The sequence below is a fragment of the Pseudophryne corroboree genome, chromosome 10, assembly GCF_028390025.1.
Source record: "Pseudophryne corroboree isolate aPseCor3 chromosome 10, aPseCor3.hap2, whole genome shotgun sequence".
NCBI lineage: Eukaryota > Metazoa > Chordata > Amphibia > Anura > Myobatrachidae > Pseudophryne > Pseudophryne corroboree.
Window position 1 is genome coordinate 341,439,035 of NC_086453.1, and position 24,788 is coordinate 341,463,822.

A 24,788-nucleotide genomic window follows, 5' to 3' on the forward strand; every position below is an offset into this window, starting at 1 on the left:
TCTTCTAGATAAACACAGTTACAAAGCATTTCGTATGCGGATACAGCCGCAGTGGCACACAGACTATAGGCATTCCGCATATCAGTTTACTCAGCATGAGATGCTTGTGTGTTCCATTCTCATAGCAATACAAATAAGACACATTTTTGAAAACAATGCTCAAAAAGACACCCGGCATTAATAACCGCGATTACGACTAGATGCGACTAGAAGGGTTGTTTAAGGTGACTGCAGCAACTACATGGGAGGACGCATCAGCACCATTGCAGGCTCTCTGGCAATAATCTAGGAGCCTCCCTTTAGCACAAACAAATACTTAATTTAATATTTTTTAATAAGAAGAATCTTTTATCCTAGGAGTGCAGTGGAGAAATGCTGAAACTAAAAGGCGCCATGGTTAAAAAAAAGTATAGGAACCACTGGGCAGAGGTGATATCTGAGATGGTCATTCAGGCCATAATTAGGGTGGGGAACTTGGGCTCCTTGGAAAACTTACCATAGTATGTGGAAGTCCTTCATTCTGTAGGTTTGTGTGAAAGAACAGAGGTTCATCCTTCATCCTTTTGTTTGAATTCTCCTTTTGTGTGATGGGCTGGACAGTGGCATGAAACTGTTCTCTCTTATAGGCCAGGTTTCAGTCGTATCTATCTTCTGCCAGAGGTAACTGTAGAACATTCCTGAGCTTCCAACTTTTCTTAAGGGGATCCTCTGCATTCAACCTCCCCATGGGTTCTGCCAGTTGTTCCGTGACACCTTAACTTGGTCTTTTGGGCATTAAAAAAAAGTTATTCATGCCTACTGGATCCATTGATTTTAGCTTCCTAACCTGAAACATTTTTATTTTAAATAATTTTTTACTGTCTGCTAGATGGTTGTCTGCCCTATCTTGTATGTCTTACTGTATCTGGTCTGTCATGGGGACAGAACTGCCTTGTGCGCCAACCCTTCCTTCCAGCCCAGAGTGGTATGAGAATGTCATCTGACCCAAGATGCTGGACTCCCAGAGCTCTGCATGTGGTTAGAGCTTTGTGGGTCTATGTAGATTGCTTACTTGCGTAAAATGGATTAAAAGATGCCAGTTTCGAGCAGAAAGTCTTGTGTACAACTGCGTCTGTGTGCACCCTTCTCTTATATCTACTTCGGGGGGTACCCAAGATCAGCAATGTCCCCCAGGGGGGTGAAAGAGAGATGACGTGTTTTGCTACAGTACCTGCCTTTAAATCCATTTCTCTGAATCCATTTGAAGGATAATACGTTCCCACCTCTTTGTTTCAAATGTATTGTTTGTTCAAATGTTTTGTTTGATTTGCTCTATTCTGTTTTAGCCTATGGGATTTGAAAATCTGATTGGATGAGGGGCGTATAGGTGCGGAAGCAGGTGCCTATTCCTGCAATATCTCCATCTGTACCCCAAGGTTAGCCGTGCACCCATATGGATACAGGAAACCTGGATTTAATAAATACAGTAGCAAAAAACAACAACCCTATCTTTCTGCTGTGGGGTACACTGGGCTCCACAATGATTAACATCGGGGTGTAGAGTAGGATCTTGATCCGAGGCACCAACAGGCTCAAAGCTTTGACTGTTCCCAAGATGCACAACGCCGCCTCCTCTATAACCCCGCCTCCGTGCACAGGAGCTCAGTTTGTAAGTTGGTGCCATGCAGTAAGCAGGCAATCAACAGGGGGTCTTCCTTTGCAGCCCATATTATAGCTTAATTAGAAGAAAAGAAGAACTTTTGAAGACTTCAAGGGCTGCAGCTTTTATGTATGTCACATAAGACACACTTTGCTGCAGCTCCATCACTCCCCCAGCGGCGCTGTATACTCCTGCCCCCTGGTTGCCGGGTAACTACAGCGGAGGCTCCGGTGTCTTTCCTGTCAGTCACACACACCCGCCGCTGCCCTCCAGGATCGCGTGGCTGCAGGTACAAGGGGAGGTAAGGGGTCTCTTTGGCCCGCTGTTAACCGCGATCCGGCACGGCCGTGGGAGGTGGGCTGCGCGCGCTGGCGTGGACACTGTAATTGGGCAGCCGCTCCAATAGTCACTGGGACACAGGGCACAGGTGGGGGTTTTTCTCTCTTAAAAACCCTGTTTTACAAAGCCACAGCGCCCGGTGGGAAATCCAGCAGGGGGGATAAGGCCTAACCTGTAGCCCCTCCCCCAGCCCCAGGGCGCAATTTCAGTGAATGTTCCCGCCCTGGAGCTGCATATCTCTCCCTCACTCCCTGTCAGCCGCCATCACACGGAGCTGCGCTATTCCTGGGACTGCTGGTGCAAATCCTCATCTGTAAAGCCGCCTGATCGCCAGCGCTGTGCATTTTACAGGACACTTAAGTATTCTACCTGTCAAGGGACAGTGTTAGTTAAGAAAGAGTGCATACATTCAGGGCTGTGTGGTACAAACAACCTGTGATATACATCCAGTATCTACTGTGCTTTGTTATATCTATTGTTAACATATATAGCTATACTGAGTATTACTTTGTATTGCTAGTCCAGTGCAGTTTTATGGTGTATAATTTCTGCATGGTACACTTGTGACTATATACAGTATGTGTGTGTGTGCATGTAGCTGCTGCGTGGCTGCCATATCGGGTATTTCACTCAGCGTGCTGCTCCTATATTCTGTAACCTGAGGGGCTAAGTGTGTCAGGTTTTCTAAATAACATAGGTATTTCACATGATATACTTGCTGTGTATTTTTCTTTGAGATTTATAGTTGCCATATATCTCTTGGATTCCCGGTTTGTGCTGACAGGAAGGTCACACTTCACAGGGAGTTCTTGCTAGGTATATAGCTGCTAAGTATTGTACCAGGTTGCCCAATATTGTGCTTATTGTTATGTCAGCTACACGAGGCAACGGAACTGGGGCTTCTCCCACATTGCGTGGTGGTGATGCCGCAGACATTTTGGAGGAAAATTTGGCAGCAGAGAGTTCAGGTTCAGGGGGTTCTTTACTCCCCAGTGGGTCTGTAGCACCGGGGGCAACAAATGACCCACCTTGGGCTACCTTTTCCACGCTGTTAAACACGCTTGTAACTAAATTGGCGCCCCCTGTGGGACCACCTGTGCCAATGCAGCAGTTTATGGTCCCGTCAATTAATCTGCCATGGGCAGATCAAATCTCCACTCAGTTACAGCAATTGAACCGGTCACTGACTAAATCTAAATCTCACTCTCGCCCACCTAAGACTAAGACATCTTCTAAATGGGCCATTACCTCCTCACAATCCACTGCTATTCCGGACACATCCTCTGAGGAGGATGGTGCATATACTGACCCCACAGACACTGACTCAGATGCTTCTGATGGGGAAGGGAAGTCAATGGTTGATGTCCCTGATTTGATTGAGGCTATCAGGCTCATTCTTCAGGTCTCTGATGAACCTGAGCCTGAGGTTGTCTCTTAAAAGCCGGATTTAAACGTAAGAAGGTGGTTAAACAAGTTTTACCTCATTCTCAACACCTGGCTGACATACGTCAGGAGTACTGGGAAAATCCGGGGACGAAATTCACACCGAATAAGAGACTGTTGGCTCGCTATCCTCTCTCTGCGGAGCTATGTAAAAATTGGGAAACTCCTCCGCCCGTAGATTCTCATGTAGCACGCATGGTAGAGTCCTCTGCTCTGCCAGTAACTACCGTCACCTCTGAAGGAACCGACGGATAGACGTGTGGAGGGTTGTTTGAAAGTGATTTACACCCTAACAGGGGCTGTGCATAGGCCAACCATTGCAGCAACTTGGGCTGCTGAAGCTGTTGAGGCGTGGGCTCAGGAGCTAGAGGCGGAGCTGCCTTCTAATGCATCTGAGCATGCTCGACAATGTCTCTCATATATTACCATGGCTTCTCTGTACCTTAAGGAGGTGGCCTCCGATGCCGGGGTGCTGGCGGCCAAGGCTGCTACTACGTCCGTCTTGGCCAGACGTATCCTTTGGTTGAGATCCTGGTCGGTGGATATGGATTCTAAGAAAACCCTGGAGGTGCTTCCTTTCAAGGGAGACATTCTCTTTGGAGAAGACCTCAATAAGATTGTGGCTGATCTGGCTACTGCTAAAACAGCTTGCCTACTCAGTACAGCTCCTTCCACGCAGAAGGCTGAAAGTACTTTCCCTCGGCCCTTTCGTCCTCCAGGTAAAGCAAAAGGTCAGGCGTACCCAAAGCAAGCTAGCGCTTCCAGACCTGCCAAGCCCAGACCGAAGCGAGCCTGGGCTACCCGTCAGCCTTCTTCCAAAACTGACAAGCCTGCCGCATGACGGGGCGGGGATCCCAGGGTGGGGGGCCGACTTCTAGGTTTTGCCCAGGAATGGTTGAAGACCACTTCCGATGCCTGGGTAAGGGAAGTCGTCACTCGAGGTTACGCCGTATCCTTCAAGATTCGTCCCCCTCATCGATTTTTGCCTGACAGATGTTCCTCTGGACCCGACAAAGGCAAACACTCTGCATTCGGTGGTACATTCCCTTCTGTCCACAGGAGTGGTAGTACAGGTGCCTCTGGCTCAGAGAGGCAAGGGGTACTATTCACCGCTGTTTCTAGTCCCGAAACCGAACGGGTCCTCGCGGCCCATTCTCAATCTAAAGTCCTTGAACAAGTATGTGCGGGTCTCCAAGTTTCGTATGGAAACTCTGCGCTCTATTGTTCTGGCCTTGGAGCCTGGGGACTATATGGTCTCCCTGGACATATAGGATGCCTACATGCATATTCCTATTGCAGTGTCTCATCAGCAGTACCTCAGGTTTGCGGTGGGTAATCTTCATTACCAATTTCGGGTGTTACCCTTTGGTTTGACAATGGCTCCCCGAGTTTTCACCAAAGTAATGGCGGTCATGACGGCTACACTCCGCCGTCAAGGGGTCAGGATCCTACCGTACTTGGACGATTTGTTGATCCTGGCAAATTCCCAGAACTTCTCCTGTGTCATCTAGATCTGACGGTCCAGTTCATGAAAGCCCACGGGTGGCTGATCAACTGGAAGAAATCCTCCCTGGTCCCTGTTCGGAGCATGGTACACCTGGGAGCGTTATTGGACACTCTCACAACCAACGGTTGTTCTTGTCTCAGGAGAAAGTCCTGAAGCTTCAGGACAGGATTCGATGCTTCCTATCTCGTCCGCAAGTGTCGATACATTCGGCAATGCAAGTGCTAGGTCTCATGGTGTCGGCTTTCGACGTGGTGGAGTATGCTCAACTCCATTCTCGCCCTCTGCAGAAGTTACTTCTGACCAAGTGGGCTGGCCTGCCTCACCGGATCAGATCTCACATGATCTCCTTGTCTCCGGAGGTCCGCCTTTCACTGAGCTGGTGGCTTCAGGACCAACGATTGAGCAGGGGCCGTCACTTCTGGATATCCAACTGGGTCCTGCTGACGACGGATGCCAGTCTGAGAGGTTGGGGCGCAGTGTTGGAACAACACTCTCTCTTCAGGGTCGGTGGACCAAGGAGGAGTCTCTACTCCAGATAAATATTCTGGAACTGCGGGAAGTGTTCAATCCGTTGACAATGGCACAGCATCTAATACAGAACAGACCTGTTCAAGTGCAATCTGACAACGCCACCACGGTGGCGTACATCAATCATCAAGGCGGCACTCGAAGTCGCATGGCAATGAAGGAAGTATCTCAGATTCTTCAGTGGGCAGAACGCCATCTGCCGGCTATATCCGCAGTGTTCATTCCGTGGGTCCTAATCTGGGAAGCGGACTTTATCAGTCGTCAGGACGTACATGCCGGAGAATGGAGCCTCCATCCAGAGGTGTTTCAACTTCTCGTGGAAAAGTGGGGCCTTCCAGATGTGGACCTGATGGCGTCTCGACACAATCACAAGGTTCCGGTCTTTGGAGCAAAGACAAGGGATCTTCAAGCAGCGTTCGTGGATGCTCTGTCAATCCCATGGACCTTTCGGCTGCCGTACGTGTTCCCTCCGGTGTCACTCCTGCCCAGAGTAATACGGAAGTTCAAGCAAGAAGGAGGAAACCTACTTCTGATCGCTCCAGCATGACCCAGACGGCACTGGTTCTCCGATCTACAGGGCCTCTCGCTAGATCGTCCCCTTCTACCTATACAACGACCAGACCTCCTCGTTCAGGGCCCTTGTGTTTACCAGGACTTGCACCGTCTGGCTTTGATGGCATGGCTCTTGAAGCTTCCGTCCTGAGTGCCAAGGGTTTTTCTGAGGCGGTCATTCAAACTATGTTGAAGGCCCGTAAGCCGGCTTCTGCTCGGATTTACCATAGGGTCTGGAATGCTTACTTTACTTGGTGTGCGTCTCACAATCATGACCTTTTCAAGTTTAGCACGGCCAAACTGTTGGCTTTCCTACAACAGGGCCTGGACTTAGGCATGCGTCTGGCCTCCCTCAAGGTTCAAATTTTTGCCTTGTCGGTTTGGTTTCAGAGAAAGATTGCTGCCCTTCCGGATGTTCATACATTCACTCAGGGCGTGTTGCGGATTCAGCCTCCTTATGTACCTCCTGTGGCCCCTTGGGACCTGTTGGTGGTACTGGAGGCCTTGCAAGAGTCTCCATTTGAACCTCTTTCCTCTGCTGACCTTAAGTGGCTGTTCCTTAAGGTGCTATTTTTGCTGGCTATTGCTTCAGCTAGGAGGGTCTCGGATTTGGGTGCCTTATCCTGTAAGTCCCCCCATTTGATTTTTCATTGTGACCGGGCGGTTCTTAGAACGCGACCGGGTTATTTATCCAAGGTGGTGTCTTCCTTCCACCTTAACCAGGTTCAGGCCTTTAATTCTCCTAAGTTGTCTTTCCAAAGAGCGGTCTTTGGATGTGGTACGGGCTCTCCGTATCTACGTGAAGAGAACATCCTCCATTAGGAAATCTGATTCTCTGTTTATACTGTTTGGTTTTCACAAACGTGGCTGGCCTGCTTCCAAGCAGACTCTTGCCAGATGGATTAGAATGGTGATTGCACATGCTTATGTACAGACTGGTCGTCCAGCTCCTGCTACCATCAAAGCCCATTCTACTCGGTCGGTTGGACCTTCTTGGCCGGCCCACCGTGGTTTGACCCTTGAACAATTGTGCAAGGCGGCTACGTGGTCCTCAGGGAACACGTTTATAAGGTTCTATGCCTTTGATACTTCCGCCTCCCAGGATGCTTCCTTTGGACGCCGGGTTCTTGTGCCCGCTACAGTGCATTCCCTCCCATAAGAAACTGCTTTAGTACATCCCCGATGTTAATCCTTGTGGAGCCCAGTGTACCCCGCAGCAGAAAACGAGATTTATGGTAAGAACTTACCGTTGTTAAATCTCTTTCTGCGAGGTACACTGGGCTCCACAAGGCGCCCACCCTGACGCACTTAGCTTCTTTGGGTTGGTGTGGCATAGCCGCTGACACCCTCTCCTGTGGTGAGTATGTGGTGTAATTGGCTACGAGCGATTGTCGTCTTTGGTACCTGCTACTGCATTGGGCTGGTTAATGAAACTGAGCTCCTGTGCACGGAGGCGGGGTTATAGAGGAGGCAGCGCTGTGCATCTTGGGAATAGTCAAAGCTTTGAGCCTGTTTGTGCCTCGGATCAAGATCCTACTCTACACCCCAATGTTAATCCTTGTGGAGCCCAGTGTACCTTGCAGAAAGAGATTTAACAATGGCAAGTTCTTACCATAAATCTCGTTTTCATCTATTGCAAGCTTGACATATGTTTGTGTATATCATTGTTTCAATGTACCAGGAATACAATGCAGGATACTGCATGCTATTATTTATCATGCGGGAACAATAACCAGACCTGATCTTTCAAGTTACTGTAGATAGAACTCCTCTCTTGCTGGCACATTGCGAACGGGAAGGGTTAAGTCTTTAGAGCTGCCTGATCTTCAATTTCCACACACATCACAAATCCCTTCAGTCCAAGTCGCTTCCCACCCAGGAAAAACATTGCGTTATTAATTTAAGTGGAACTAGACAAACGGGACTTAATCATTTGTACATGTGCAGTTAATGAAAACGTGTTGTACACAGTAACTTCAAAAGATGCTACAATAGTTCTGGGCATCAGAATTGGGTTAGGCGTGAAACCCACGGGGTAGCACATCTTCAAAGAGAACAAGTGGAAGCTGACACGAATTTAATTAAAACCAGAGCGATGCCTGCGTTTGAGAGAAGAGTGACACATACAGATACACATCATCTCAGGGAATATTAGCGGCTCTCCCCATTAGACGTGGAATCTTCTGATAGGAGATGTGAGTGTAAAAATAAGGCTAAATCCATGGGGATATATGCGGAGACTGGTGACATAATGCAGCGGACCCATTAGAGTGGCTCTAGGCCTAGATGGATGTGGCAGAGATTAGCGTTGGCATTGCCCTTCGATTCACTTGTCTCCTTTTCCCGTCCGGCAGTATGATACAGCTCTGGACAGCCAGTCTCTGGGCACCCTGCAGCCAATGGCCTATCACACAGTCAACCGGAGGTACCGCGAGTTCCTCAATCTTCAGACCCGCCTGGAGGAGAAGGCTGAACTGCGCAAGTTCGTTAAGCGTGAGAAGCTGTATTAATGTATATTGTGTGTGTGTGATCGTACAGAGACTGAGTACGTCTCCTTCTAGTCCTGGCAAGAGTTTGTGAAACACATAGGCTGGCATCTCATTTACACTGTATCCGAGCGTGCAATTTCATGCCCAAACATAAGAGGGCAGTGTTGTAGCCCTCATAGATTGCTATGCAAGTTACGGAAGCCCCTGTCTTCAAGGGAGATCTTTCCACTTTATTCAAAAGTGCTTTATACATTATGGGGCTGACACCGTCACCATCGTCGTGGGCACAAAAAGGCAGTTTTAGCGTACAACATGCTCAGATGTGAATCCACGCATTAGTGCGTAGGTCTGTCCTTTTCCGAGTTAGTCACAACTTGACCGGGTCTGTTTTTCTGTGAAATAGGGCGTTTCGGGACGTGAATTGAGCGGTGACAAAGCCCTGACTTGTCGGAGTGCCGTGGGTGGGTGGATGTGTATGACGAGCTCCGTGTGATTTTTTCTTGTTACTCTTTCATACATTCTAAAATGTTGTTAAAAGACAGTCTAGGGTATTCAATTATTCGCAAATTCACGTCAATTTTTCACCCGAAATTTTTTTGCGGCAATCGGGCGAAAATTGCCGCGAAAACGCTCCGTTTTTCGACCTATTTAATTCCAAACGGGTTTCACCTGAAAATTTTTGCGGTGAAAATGGGGAAATCAGCCTGTACCCCAAAAAATGCTAAACTAACATAGGAAAACAGAAGAGAAGTGTGTTAGAGATCACATTAGAGAGTTTTTGGGGACTTAAATTGTGTGAAATGGCTGTTGTATGCATTTTTTAGAAAAGGCAAAAAAATGATAGAAAGCAAAATTTTTTTGAGCAAAATAAATGCTCTCATTAAATTTGGGGTACATGAAAATGGGTATAAGTATATATTTGGGTCATTTTAGGGTACTTTAAAAAAAAGTGGAAACAGACTGATTACTCCCATCTGCAAGCCTAAAAACACCTGTCCCACTCATAAAGCACCCCAATATACCTGTCCCATACCTTGAACCCCAATTTCCATCACTTTTTCACCCCAAAAATGACATGTCATTATTGGCCAATTAAAAATAATTAAAAACCTCAACGTGCGTAATTAGTCATTAAGGGGGGTGTCCCAGGAGTTCTGTACCATATCCACACATTTTTACCTTAAAATAGTGACTTTTCCCAACTTTTCACCTGCTTCAGAGTAGGTGAAGTGAAATTAGTGAAAAAATGATCACTGATAAATTTTCCAGGAAAATTGAATAGGCTGTAATTGCATTTCGCGGGAAAAGTCCGGTTTTTCGCACGAAAACCGGAATTTTCACGCGAAAAGTCCGTTATCGCTGCTAATTGAATATACCCCAGTATATTTTGATTAGGTGTTTGTGTTCTAAAAAATACTTTTTGAACAGTTAAGATCTTTTTAGCCCTTATTCTTTTTAGACTAATTGATTAATAACGAGGCACATTGTGCACAGAGATGATATTATTATGGCCTAATTATTATCATAATAATATCATAGGTGGAACATAAACTAGAGGAATATTCCACGTGGATATTGGTCATCTTTGTTTGAGAACATTACTCAGTAATAAATTTATGAAATTATTAAATTATTTGCAAATGGGATAGAGTGCACCCTAAGAAACTGATCCCTGCTACAATTTCTTCTTTCCATATATATTTTCGGATCAGTGGGTAGCACCGATGTTTACATATATATGTGTTATGCACGTTAAGAACAAAACATATAATTCCCAATATTAAAACCTATTATTATCAAAAAGTCCAGGTGCGGGATTTTCTCTTATAAAGAAATACAGTATATCCCGCGATCAGTGAAATAATGAAACTAAAAGGAAATGATTGCAACAACTGGGCAGTATCTCATTCCACAGCTGCATATCATGGTTAGGGGCACATCCAATTAGCCGCTGCGCGATTTAATCCGCTGCCGGAACCCCGCGAGCTAATTCCCACAGACGGGATTTTTCTGCAAGGAAAATTCTGCAGTAAATACAACTTTCTGCAACGCACGGGGAGACCCATTAGAATCAGAGCGTGTAAAAGGCAAAGTAATTGAATATGGTAAAACTTGCACCTGTATACATGGTGCAGGGCCTTTGGCACAATATTATGAAAATGTCACTTGAAAGATGGCCGCTGGCAGAAGATTTGGGTGGGCATAGCCTCCCCCCCAGGCATTCATACACCTCTGCTGCGATATATATTACTTATAACTATGCACAGGAAACTAAGGGCCTGGGCTTTTTATAAACGTGCTGTAACCATAGCTACTGATATGAACAAAAACCTGATTGCTTGTTGTGTTGCCATTGCAGACTGTTAAGCTGGGTACACAGTAGGAGATATTTCAGCTGGAACGGCTAATATATAACGCTGGTGGGTGTATGCAAATGATATGTCTGTGAACGGCGTCACCTACACACATATCGTGTCGGCTGTGCAGCACAACCAATGGCTGATATATCTTCAGATACAGTATATCAGTGCATCTGGCTGTGTGTGCGGTTGGTCCGACGGCCTCCCGTACACTCGCTGCAGGGGTTCACGTCATGGCTGAATAGACAACATCAAATGCTTGCATGTGATGTGAGACCGACACATCGAGAGTGTGTATGCTTTACCTGGATCGCCTGCTCTGTGTGTGCGCAGCTTAACTTTCCCTATGAGACATATAACAATGACTTCACTGTTGTGTTTCGTTTCTTTTTGTTACTTTCAGACATTAAAGGACCCAAGAAGTTTCTTCCAGATTTGCCATTTGGGAACATGGACAGTGAGAAGGTGGAGGCACGAAAGAGCCTCCTGGAGTCATTTCTAAGGGTCAGTCAAGAGGTGTACAGACACGACAGAGAGATACTGGGAGAGCCCACCAGCATGTACAGCTCTCAGTTACCCAGGGTACAGAGGGCACTGATAAGCGGGTCAGGGGCACCATAGAGGGAGAGCCCACCAGCATGTACAGCTCTCAGTTACCCAGGGTACAGAGGGCACTGATAAGCGGGTCAGGGACACCGTGCAGAGAGAGCCCACCAGCATGTACAGCTCTCAGTTACCCAGGGTACAGAGGGCACTGATAAGCGGGTCAGGGGCACCATACAGGGAGAGCCCACCAGCATGTACAGCTCTCAGTTACCCAGGCTAAAGGGTACAGAGGACACTGATAAGCGGGTCAGGGGCACCGTGCAGGGAGAGCCCACCAGCATGTACAGCTCTCAGTTACCCAGGGTACAGAGGGCACTGATAAGCGGGTCAGGGACACCGTGCAGGGAGAGCCCACCAGCATGTACAGCTCTCAGTTACCCAGGCTAAAGGGTACAGAGGACACTGATAAGCGGGTCAGGGGCACCGTGCAGGGAGAGCCCACCAGCATGTACAGCTCTCAGTTACCCAGGGTACAGAGGGCACTGATAAGCGGGTCAGGGGCACCGTGCAGGGAGAGCCCACCAGCATGTACAGCTCTCAGTTACCCAGGGTACAGAGGGCACTGATAAGCGGGTCAGGGACACCGTGCAGGGAGAGCCCACCAGCATGTACAGCTCTCAGTTACCCAGGCTAAAGGGTACAGAGGACACTGATAAGCGGGTCAGGGGCACCGTGCAGGGAGAGCCCACCAGCATGTACAGCTCTCAGTTACCCAGGGTACAGAGGGCACTGATAAGCGGGTCAGGGGCACCGTGCAGGGAGAGCCCACCAGCATGTACAGCTCTCAGTTACCCAGACTACAGGGTACAGAGGGCACTGATAAGCGGGTCAGGGGCACCGTGCAGGGAGAGCCCACTAGCATGTACCACTCCCAGATACCCAGCAACATGGTACAGAGGGTACTGATAATTGGGTCAGGGGCACCATACAGGGAGAGCCCACCAGCATGTATAGCTCTTCAGCTACCCAGACTACAGGGTACAGAGGGCACTGATAAGCGGGTCAGGGGCACCGTGCAGGGAGAGCCCACCAGCATGTACAGCTCTTCAGCTACCCAGACTACAGGGTACAGAGAGCACTGATAAGCGGGTCAGGGGCACCGTGCAGAGAGAGCCCACCAGCATGTACAGCTCTCAGTTACCCAGACTACAGGGTACAGAGGGCACTGATAAGCGGGTCAGGGGCACCGTGCAGGGAGAGCCCACCAGCATGTACTGCTCTCAGATACCCAGACTACAGGGTACAGAGGACACTGATAATTGGGTCAGGGGCACCGTGCAGAGAGAGCCCACCAGCATGTACCACTCCCAGATACCCAGACTACAGGGCACAGAGGGCACTGATAATTGGGTCAGGGGCACCATACAGGGAGAGCCCACCAGCATGTACAGCTCTTCAGCTACCCAGACTACAGGGTACAGAGGGCACTGATAAGCGGGTCAGGGGCACCGTGCAGGGAGAGCCCACCAGCATGTACAGCTCTTCAGCTACCCAGACTACAGGGTACAGAGAGCACTGATAAGCGGGTCAGGGGCACCGTGCAGAGAGAGCCCACCAGCATGTACAGCTCTCAGTTACCCAGACTACAGGGTACAGAGGGCACTGATAAGCGGGTCAGGGGCACCGTGCAGAGAGAGCCCACCAGCATGTACAGCTCTCAGTTACCCAGACTACAGGGTACAGAGGGCACTGATAAGCGGGTCAGGGGCACCGTGCAGAGAGAGCCCACCAGCATGTACAGCTCTCAGTTACCCAGACTACAGGGTACAGAGGGCACTGATAAGCGGGTCAGGGGCACCGTGCAGAGAGAGCCCACCAGCATGTACCACTCCCAGATACCCAGCAACATGGTACAGAGGGCACTGATAATTGGGTACAGGCGCACCATAGAGGGAGAGCCCACCAGCTTGTACTGCTCTCAGATACCCAGACTACAGGGCACAGAGGGCACTGATAAGCGGGTCAGGGGCACCGTGCAGAGAGAGCCCACCAGCATGTACCACTCCCAGATACCCAGCAACATGGTACAGAGGGCACTGATGAGCAGGTCAGGGGCACTGTTCAGGGAGAGCCCACCAGCATGTACAGCTCTCAGATACCCAGACTACAGGGTACAGAGGGCACTGATAAGTGGGTCAGGGGCACCGTGCAGGGAGAGCCCACCAGTATGTACTTTTCTCAGATACTCAGACTACAGGGTACAGAGGACACTGATAATTGGGTCAGGGGCACCGTGCAGAGAGAGCCCACCAGCATGTACCACTCCCAGATACCCAGACTACAGGGCACAGAGGGCACTGATAATTGGGTCAGGGGCACCATACAGGGAGAGCCCACCAGCATGTACAGCTCTCAGATACCCAGACTACAGGGTACAGAGGGCACTGATAAGCGGGTCAGGGGCACCGTGCAGAGAGAGCCCACCAGCATGTACCACTCCCAGATACCCAGCAACATGGTACAGAGGGCACTGATAAGCAGGTCAGGGGCACTGTTCAGGGAGAGCCCACCAGCATGTACTGCTCTCAGATACCCAGCAACATGGTACAGAGGACACTGATAAGCAGGTCAGGGGCACCGTTCAGGGAGAGCCCACCAGCACGTACTGCTCTCAGATACCCAGACTACAGGGTACAGAGGACACTGATAATTGGGTCAGGGGCACCGTGCAGAGAGAGCCCACCAGCATGTACCACTCCCAGATACCCAGACTACAGGGCACCGTGCAGAGAGAGCCCACCAGCATGTACCACTCTCAGATACCCAGACTACAGGGCACAGAGGGCACTGATAATTGGGTCAGGGGCACCGTGCAGAGAGAGCCCACCAGTATGTACTGTTCTCAGATACCCAGACTACAGGGCACAGAGGGCACTGATAATTGGGTCAGGGGCACCGTGCAGAGAGAGACCACCAGCATGTACAGCTCTCAGGGCATTGGGCACCGTGGCAAACACAGATCTTCTGATTGGATAATTCCAGTTACCTGCTAAAGTGGAGTTATGCCCTCAGACATGTGTCACTGACTATTAACCCTTGTAGTGCTGATGCCAGTGTAGAGTTTATGCAATGGCACTATACAGTAAAGCTTTATTCTCTTCAAACCCTCATTAATTATGCATATTTAATTTATTTTTCTTTATAAATGTATTTATTCTAGCTCCGGCAACTGTCTATTTCCTATTGGTTGCACAGTATCTTTTCTGGCACCGTCCTGCATTTGTAACAGACCTAGCAGCAATAGCCATACATAGTACACTATGTTACAACTGTTTTGTTATTTGGAATGCTGTAGCAGTATAATATGTGTATGTACTGTATGTATTGTATATATGTGTGTTCTTGTCACCGTTACAGCAACTCTGCGCAGTGCCGGAGATTGCCAGCAGTGAGGAGGTGCAGGAGTTCCTGGCTCTGAACACTGATGCCCGGATTGCATTTGTGAAAAAGCCATTCTTGGTCTCGCGGATAGACAAGGTACCAGATAATGAGGCCCGCATCTCCATGATATGCCGTCCTGGTAGATTACATACACTATGTGGAGGTAATGATAGATCACTGACCCTATATGGAGGTAATGATAGATCACTGACACTATATGGAGATACTGGTAGGTCACAGACACTATATGGAGGTACAGGTTGAGTATCCTTTATCCAAAATGCTTGGGACCAGTGGTATTTTGGATATGGGATTTTTCTGTATTTTGGAATAATTGCATACCATAATGAGATATCATGGTGATGGGACCTAAATCTAAGCACAGAATGCATTTATGTTACATATACACCTTATACACACAGCCTGAAGGTCATTTTAGCCAATATTTTTAATATCTTTGTGCATTAAACAAAGTGTGTGTACATTCACACAATTAATTTATGTTTCATGTACACCTTATTCACACAGCCTGACGGTCATTTAATACAATATTTTTAATAACTTTGTGTATTAAACAAAGTTTGTGTATATTGAGCCATCAGAAAACAAAGATTTCACTATTTCGGTCTCACTCAAAAAATTCCGTATTTCGGAATATTCCGTATTTCGGAATATTTGGATATGGGATACTCAACCTGTACTGACAGATCACTGACACTATGGGGGTCATTCCGAGTTGATCGCCCGCTGCCGATTTTCGCAGCACAGCGATCAGGTAAAAAAATTGCAAAACTGCAATGTGCACGTGCGTCGTACGGGTACAAACAGCATCGTTGCTGTGCAATGCGTCTAGCGACGATTCCATTCGCACAGCCGGTCGCAAGGAGATTGACAGGAAGAGGGCATTTATGGGTGTCAACTGACCCTTTTCTGGGAGTGGTAGGAAAAGCGCAGGCGTTTGCAGGGCAGGTATCTGATGTCAATTCCGGGACCTCTGTCGCTAGGATCATCGCACAGGATAAGTAACTTCAGGGCTGGTCTTGTTTTGCACAAAATGTTTTTGTACCGCTTAGCTGCACATGCGATCGCACACTTGCAAAGCGAAAATACACTCCCCCGTGGGCGGCGACTATGCGTTTGCGCGGCTGCAAAAAGTAGCTAGCGAGCGATCAACTCGGAATGAGGGCCAATATGTAGATACTGTTAGGTCACTGACACTATATAGAGGTACTGACAGATTACTGACGCTATATAGAGATACTGGTAGATCACTGACACTATATGGAGATACTGGTAGGTTACTGGCACTATATAGAGATACTGGTAGATCACATACACCATATGGAGGTAATGAAAGATCACTGACACTATAAGGAGATACTGGTAGGTCACTGACATTATATGAAGGTACTGATTGATCACTGCCTCTATATGGAGATACTGGTAGATCATTGACACTATATGAAGATCTGGTAGGTTACTGACACTATATGGAGATACTGGTAGATCATTGACACTATATGAAGATCTGGTAGGTTACTGACACTATATGGAGATACTGGTAGGTCACTGACACTATATGGAGATACTGGTAGGTCACTGACACTGTATGGAGACACTGGTAGATCACATACACTATATGGAGGTAATGATAGATCACTGACACTATATGGAGATACTGGTAGATCACATACACCATATGGAGGTAATGAAAGATCACTGACGCTATAAGGAGATACTGGTAGGTTACTGACACTATATGGAGGTACTGACAGATCACTGACACTGTATGGAGATATTGGTAGATCACTGACGCTATATAGAGATATTAGTAGATCACTGACACTATATAGAGGTACTGACTGATCACTGATACTATATAGAGATACTGGTAGATCACTGACGCTATATGGAGATACTGGTAGGTCACTGACACTATATGGAGATACTGGTATATCACATACACTATATGGAGGTAATGATAGATCACTGACGCTATATGGAGATACTGATAGGTCACTGACCCTATATGGAGAGAGATACTGGTAGGTCACTGAAATATGGATATACTGGTAGATCACTGACACTATATGGAGATACTGACACTATATGGAGATACTGACACTATATGGAGGTACTGACACTATATGGAGGTACTGACAGATCACTGACACTATATAGAGATACTGGTAGATCACTGACGCTATATAGTGATACTGACGGATCACTTACGCTATATAGAGATACTGGTAGATCACTGACGCTATATAGAGATACTGGTAGATCACTGACGCTATATAGAGATACTGGTAGATCACTGACGCTATATAGAGATACTGGTAGATCACTGACGCTATATAGAAATACTGGTAGATCACTGACGCTATATAGAGATACTGGTAGATCACTGACGCTGTATAGAGATACTGGTAGATCACTGACACTATATAGAGATACTGGTAGATGCCTGACGCTATAGAGATACTGGTAGATCACTGACACTATATAGAGATACTGGTAGATCACTGACGCTATATAGAGATACTGGTAGGTCACTGACACTATATGTAGATACTGGTATATCACATACACTATATGGAGGTAATGATAGATCACTGACGCTATATGGAGATACTGATAGGTCACTGACCCTATATGGAGAGAGATACTGGTAGGTCACTGAAATATGGATATACTGGTAGATCACTGACACTATATGGAGATACTGACACTATATGGAGATACTGACACTATATGGAGGTACTGACACTATATGGAGGTACTGACAGATCACTGACACTATATAGAGATACTGGTAGATCACTGACGCTATATAGTGATACTGACGGATCACTTACGCTATATAGAGATACTGGTAGATCACTGACACTATATAGAGATACTGGTAGATCACTGACGCTATATAGAGATACTGGTAGATCACTGACACTATATAGAGATACTGGTAGATGCCTGACGCTATAGAGATACTTGTAGATGCCTGACGCTATATAGAGATACTGGTAGATCACTGACGCTATATAGAGATACTGGTAGATCACTGACGCTATATAGAGTACTGGTAGATCACTGACGCTGTATAGAGATACTGGTAGATCACTGACGCTGTATAGAGATACTGGTAGGTCACTGACATATGGATATACTGGTAGATCACTGACACTATATGGAGATACTGACACTATATAGAGGTACTGACAGATCACTGACACTATATAGAGATACTGGTAGATCACTGACGCTATATAGTGATACTGACGGATCACTTACGCTATATAGAGATACTGGTAGATCACTGACGCTATATAGAGATACTGGTAGATCACTGACGCTATATAGAGATACTGGTAGATCACTGACGCTGTATAGAGATACTGGTAGATGCCTGACGCTATAGAGATACTGGTAGATCATCGATGCTATATGAAGAAACTATACACAGTGAAGTCACATCTTCCCAATCACGCAGCTATATGTAACATGTAGGCATGCATTTGTAAACGTGTGAGCTTCATGGTTGTCCATTTTCTTTGGGCAGTTTGTGGTAAATGCCATTGTTGACACCCTAAAGACGGCGTTTCCTCGATCTGAACCCCAGAGTCCGACAGATGAGCTGAGCGAGAACGAGGTGGACGGGAAATCTCAGAACGACAACAAAAAGAGTGCAAAGTGAGTGTACAAGTACTGCCAGTGTAATTGCAGCAAGGGCAGACAAAACAGGAGCTCACACCTGAGACTTATAACTGAGAGCTGCATTCTGTAAGTCTTGTTTGTCCGTCGTAGCTTCGTGTGAAGTTCACATGCCCTGGATAGCTCAGTGTGAGTCTCACTTGCCAGCGACACCTCTGTGTGAGTATCACCTGCCCGGGACAGCTCTGTGTGAGGCTCACATGTCCAGCTCAGCTCTGTGTTAAGCTTGCATGCCCTGCTCAGCTCCGTATGAGGCTCACATGCCCGGGGAAGCTCCTTGTTAGGCTTGCATGCCCAGTGCAGTTCTGTGTGAAGCTCACATGCCCGGCTCAGCTCTGCCTTAGGCTTGCATGCCTGGGAAAGCTCTTTGTTAAGCTTGCATGCCAGGAGCAGTTCTTTGTAAGGATTGCAAGTATAGCGCAGCTCCGTGTGAGGCTGGCATGCCTGGCGCAGCTCCGTGTGAGGCTGGCATGCCTGGAGCAGCTCCGTGTGAGGCTCTGGAAGTATGTGTGCTTTACATGACTACCTGTAAATAATTACTTCAGCGGCGTAAAGACAACTCTGGAAAACATGAGCATTCACCTAAAATATTTTCTCTATCGTCCTAAGTGGATGCTGGGGTTCCTGAAAGGACCATGGGGGGGATAGCGGCTCCGCAGGAGACAGGGCACAAAAGTAAAGCTTTTACAGGTCAGGTGGTGTGTACTGGCTCCTCCCCCTATGACCCTCCTCCAGACTCCAGTTAGATTTTTGTGCCCGGCCGAGAAGGGTGCAATTCTAGGTGGCTCTCATAAAGAGCTGCTTAGAGAGTTTAGCTTAGGTTTTTTATTTTACAGTGATTCCTGCTGGCAACAGGATCACTGCAACGAGGGACAGAGGGGAGAAGAAGTGAACTCACCTGCGTGCAGGATGGATTGGCTTCTTGGCTACTGGACATGAAGCTCCAGAGGGACGATCACAGGTACAGCCTGGATGGTCACCGGAGCCACGCCGCCGGCCCCCTCACAGATGCTGAAGCAAGAAGAGGTCCAGAATCGGCGGCTGAAGACTCCTGCAGTCTTCTTAAGGTAGCGCACAGCACTGCAGCTGTGCGCCATTTTCCTCTCAGCACACTTCACACGGCAGTCACTGAGGGTGCAGGGCGCTGGGGGGGGGCGCCCTGGGAGGCAAATGTAAACCTTTAAAAAGGCTAAAAATACCTCACATATAGCCCCAGAGGCTATATGGAGATATTTACCCCTGCCTAAATGTACTAAATAGCGGGAGACGAGCCCGCCGGAAAAGGGGCGGGGCCTATCTCCTCAGCACACGGCGCCATTTTCTGTCACAGCTCCGCTGGTCAGGAAGGCTCCCAGGTCTCTCCCCTGCACTGCACTACAGAAACAGGGTATAACAGAGAGGGGGGGCAAAATAAATGGCAATATATTAATATAAAAGCAGCTATAAGGGAGCACTTAATCATAAGGCTATCCCTGTCATATATAGCGCTTTTTGGTGTGTGCTGGCAGACTCTCCCTCTGTCTCCCCAAAGGGCTAGTGGGTCCTGTCTTCGTATAGAGCATTCCCTGTGTGTCTGCTGTGTGTCGGTACGTGTGTGTCGACATGTATGAGGACGTTATTGGTGTGGAGGCGGAGCAATTGCCAAATATGAGGATGTCACCTCCTAGGGGGTCGACACCAGAATGGATGCCTTTATTTGTGGAATTACGGGATAGCGTCAACTCGCTTAAGCAGTCGTTTGCCGACATGAGGCGGCCGGACACTCAATTAGTGTCTGTCCAGGCGCCTCAAACACCGTCAGGGGCTGTAAAACGTCCCTTGCCTCAGTCGGTCGACACAGACCCAGACACAGGCACTGATTCCGGTGGTGAAGGTGACGAATCAACCGTATTTTCCAGTAGGGCCACACGTTATATGATTTTGGCAATAAAGGAGATGTTACATTTAGCTGATACTACAGGTACCACTAAACAGGGTATTATGTGGGGTGTGAAAAAACTACCAGTAGTTTTTACCGAATCAGAAGAATTAAATGACGTGTGTAATGAAGCGTGGGTTGCCCCGATAAAAAAACTGCTAATTTCAAAGAAGTTATTGGCTTTATACCCTTTCCCGCCAGAGGTTAGGGAGCGCTGGGAAACACCTCCTAGGGTGGACAAAGCGCTAACGCTTATCAAAACAAGTGGCGTTACCCTCTCCTGAGACGGACGCACTTAAAGATCCATCAGATAGGAGGATGGAAAATATCCAAAAAGGTATATACACACATGCAGGTGTTATACTACGACCAGCTATTGCGACTGCCTGGATGTGCAGTGCTGGGGTAGTTTGGTCAGAGTCCCTGATCGAAAATATTGATACCCTGGACAGGGACAATATTTTACTGTCGTTAGAACAAATAAAGGATGCATTTCTTTATATGCGTGATGCACAGAGAGATATCTGCACACTGGCATCACGGGTAAGTGCTATGTCCATTTCGGCCAGAAGAGCTTTATGGACACGACAGTGGACAGGCGATGCGTAGAGGAGTTATTTGAGGTCGGTCTATCGGATTTGGTGGCCACGGCTACGGCCGGGAAATCCACCTTTCTACCTCAAGTCACTCCCCAACAGAAAAAGGCACCGACCTTTCAACCGCAGCCCTTTCGTTCCTTTAAAAATAAGAGAGCAAAGGGCTATTCATATCTGCCACGAGGCAGAGGACGAGGGAAGAGACAGCAACAGGCAGCTCCTTCCCAGGAACAGAAGCCCTCCCCGGCTTCTACAAAAGCCTCAGCATGACGCTGGGGCTTCGCAAGCGGACTCGGGGGCGGTAGGCGGTCGTCTCAAAAATTACAGCGCGCAGTGGGCTCACTCGCAGGTAAATCCCTGGATCCTGCAGATAATATCTCAGGGGTACAGGTTGAAATTAGAGACAGAGCCACCTCGCCGTTTCCTGAAGTCTGCTTTACCAACGTCCCCCTCAGAAAGGGAGACGGTTTTGGAAGCCATTCACAAGCTGTATTCTCAGCAGGTGATAGTCAAGGTACCTCTTCTACAACAAGGGAAGGGGTATTATTCCACTCTATTTGTGGTACCGAAGCCGGATGGCTCGGTAAGGCCTATTCTAAATCTGAAGTCCTTGAACCTATACATAAAGAAGTTCAAGTTCAAGATGGAGTCACTCAGAGCAGTGATAGCGAACCTGGAAGAAGGGGACTTTATGGTATCCTTGGACATCAAGGATGCGTATCTCCACGTTCCAATTACCCCTCACACCAGGGGTACCTCAGGTTCGTTGTACAAAACTGTCACTATCAGTTTCAGACGCTGCCGTTTGGTTTGTCCACGGCACCTCGGGTCTTTACAAAGGTAATGGCCGAGATAATATTTCTTCTTCGAAGAAAAGGCGTATTAATTATCCCATACTTGGACGATCTCCTAATAAGGGCAAGGTCCAGAGAACAGCTAGAGATGGGTTTAGCACTATCTCAAGAGGTGCTAAAGCAGCACGGATGGATTCTGAATATTCCAAAATCCCAATTAATGCCGACAACTCGTCTGCTGTTCCTGGGGATGATTCTGGACACAGTTCAGAAAAAGGTTTTTCTTCCCGAAGAAAAAGCCAAGGAGTTATCTGACCTGGTCAGGAACCTCCTAAAACCAGGAAAGGTGTCTGTACATCAATGCACAAGAGTCCTGGGAAAAAATGGTAGCTTCTTACGAAACAATCCCTTTCGGCAGATTCCATGCAAAGGGATCTGTTGGACAAATGGTCAGGGTCGCATCTTCAGATGCACCTGCGGATAACCCTGTCGCCGAGGACAAGGGTATCCCTTCTGTGGTGGTTGCAGGAGGCTCATCTATTGGAGGGCCGCAGATTCGGCATGCAGGATTGGATCCTGGTGACCACGGATGCCAGCCTGAGAGGCTGGGGAGCAGTCACACAGGGAAGAAATTTCCAGGGAGTGTGGTCGAGCCTGAAAAAGTCTCTTCACATAAGCATTCTGGAACTAAGAGCAATCTACAATGCTCTAAGCCAGGCGGAACCTCTGCTTCAAGGAAGACCGGTGTTGATCCAGTCGGACAACATCACGGCAGTCGCCCATGTAAACAGACAGGGCGGCACAAGAAGCAGGAGGGCAATGGCAGAAGCTGCCAGGATCCTTCGCTGGGCGGAGAATCACGTGATAGCACTGTCAGCAGTATTCATCCCGGGCGTGGACAACTGGGAAGCAGACTTCCTCAGCAGACACGACCTTCACCCGGGAGAGTGGGGACTTCATCCAGAAGTTTTCCACATGCTATTAAACCGTTGGGTAAAACCAATGGTGGACATGATGGCGTCTCGCCTCAACAAAACACTGGACAGGTATTGCGCCAGGTCAAGAGATCCGCAGGCAATAGCTGTGGACGCGCTGGTAACACCTTGGGTGTACCAGTCGGTATATGTGTTTCCTCCTCTGCCTATCATACCAAAGGTATTGAGGATTATACGGCAAAGAGGAGTAAGACTAGTGGCTCCGGATTGGCCAAGAAGGACTTGGTACCCGGAACTTCAAGAGATGGTCACGGACGATCCGTGGCCTCTACTTCTGAGAAGGGACCTGCTTCAGCAGGGTCCTTGTCTTTTTCAAGACTTACCGCGGCTGCGTTTGACGGCATGGCGTTGAATGCCAGATCCTAAAAGGAAAAGGCATTCCAGAAGAAGTCATTCCTACCTTGATAAAGGCAAGGAAGGAAGTCACCACGAAGCATTATCGCCGTATTTGGCGAAAATATGTTGCGTGGTGCGAGCAGCGGAGTGCTCCGATGGAGGAATTTCAACTGGGTCGTTTTCCTACAGTTCCTGCAATCAGGATTGTCTATGGGTCTCAAATTGGGATCTATTAAGGTTCAAATTTCGGCCCTATCAATATTCTTCCACAAAGAATTGGCCTCAGTCCCTGAGGTCCAGATTTTTATCAAAGGAGTACTGCATATACAGCCTCCTGTGGTGCCTAAGGTGGCACCGTGGGATCTAAATGTAGTTTTAGATTTCCTCAAATCCAATTGGTTTGAACCACTAAAGAATGTGGATTTGAAATATCTCACATGGAAAGTGACTATGTTACTGGCCCTGGCTTCGGCCGGGAGAGTATCTGAACTGGCGGCTTTGTCTTATAAAAGCCCTTATATAATTTTCCATTCGACATAGGGCAGAGCTGCGGACGCGTCCGCATTTTCTCCCTAAGGTGTTATCAGCGTTTTCACCTGAACCAGCCTATTGTAGTGCCTGCGGCTACAGACGACTTGAAGGACTCCAAGTTGTTGGACGTTGTCAGAGCCTTAAAAATATACATTTAAAGGACGGCTGGAGTCAGAAAATCTGACTCGCTGTTTATACTGTATGCATCCAACAAGTTGGGTGCACCTGCTTCTAAGCAGTCGATTGCTCGTTGGTTTTGTAACAAAATTCAACTTGTACATTCTGTGGCAGGCCTGCCACAGCCTAAATCTGTTAAGGCCCATTCCGCAAGGAAGGTGGGCTCATCTTGGGCGGCTGCCCGAGGGGTCTCGGCATTACAACTCTGCCGAGCAGCTACGTGGTCAGGGGAGAACACGTTTGTAAATTTTTACAAATTTGATACCCTGGCAAAGGAGGACCTGGAGTTCTCTCATTCGGTGCTGCAGAGTCATCCGCACTCTCCCGCCCGTTTGGGAGCTTTGGTATAATCCCCATGGTCCTTTCAGGAACCCCAGCATCCACTTAGGACGATAGAGAAAATAAGAATTTACTTACCGATAATTCTATTTCTCGGAGTCCGTAGTGGATGCTGGGCGCCCATCCCAAGTGCGGATTATCTGCAATACTTGTACATAGTTATTGTTAACTAATTCGGGTTATTGTTTAGGAAGCCATCTTTCAGAGGCTCCTCTGTTATCATACTGTTAACTGGGTTTAGATCACAAGTTGTACGGTGTGATTGGTGTGGCTGGTATGAGTCTTACCCGGGATTCAAAATCCTCCCTTATTGTGTACGCTCGTCCGGGCACAGTACCTAACTGGAGTCTGGAGGAGGGTCATAGGGGGAGGAGCCAGTACACACCACCTGACCTGTAAAAGCTTTACTTTTGTGCCCTGTCTCCTGCGGAGCCGCTATCCCCCCCATGGTCCTTTCAGGAACCCCAGCATCCACTACGGACTCCGAGAAATAGAATTATCGGTAAGTAAATTCTTATTAACTATAGTATGTATATATATATATATA

General features: G+C 47.9%; 1 protein-coding gene across 4 annotated transcripts in view; it reads left to right on the forward strand.

Moving 5' to 3' along the window:
• SNX19 (sorting nexin 19) overlaps positions 1-24,788 on the forward strand; it is a 125,806-nt gene that overhangs the window by 47,304 nt on the left and 53,714 nt on the right. For all 4 annotated transcript variants that reach the window (XM_063943626.1, XM_063943627.1, XM_063943628.1 and 1 more), the window contains 4 exons: positions 8,363-8,501; positions 11,261-11,361; positions 14,821-14,940; positions 18,404-18,534. In XM_063943626.1, the coding sequence (XP_063799696.1) occupies positions 8,363-8,501; positions 11,261-11,361; positions 14,821-14,940; positions 18,404-18,534 (491 nt within the window). The remainder of the gene's footprint in view (positions 1-8,362; positions 8,502-11,260; positions 11,362-14,820; positions 14,941-18,403; positions 18,535-24,788) is intronic.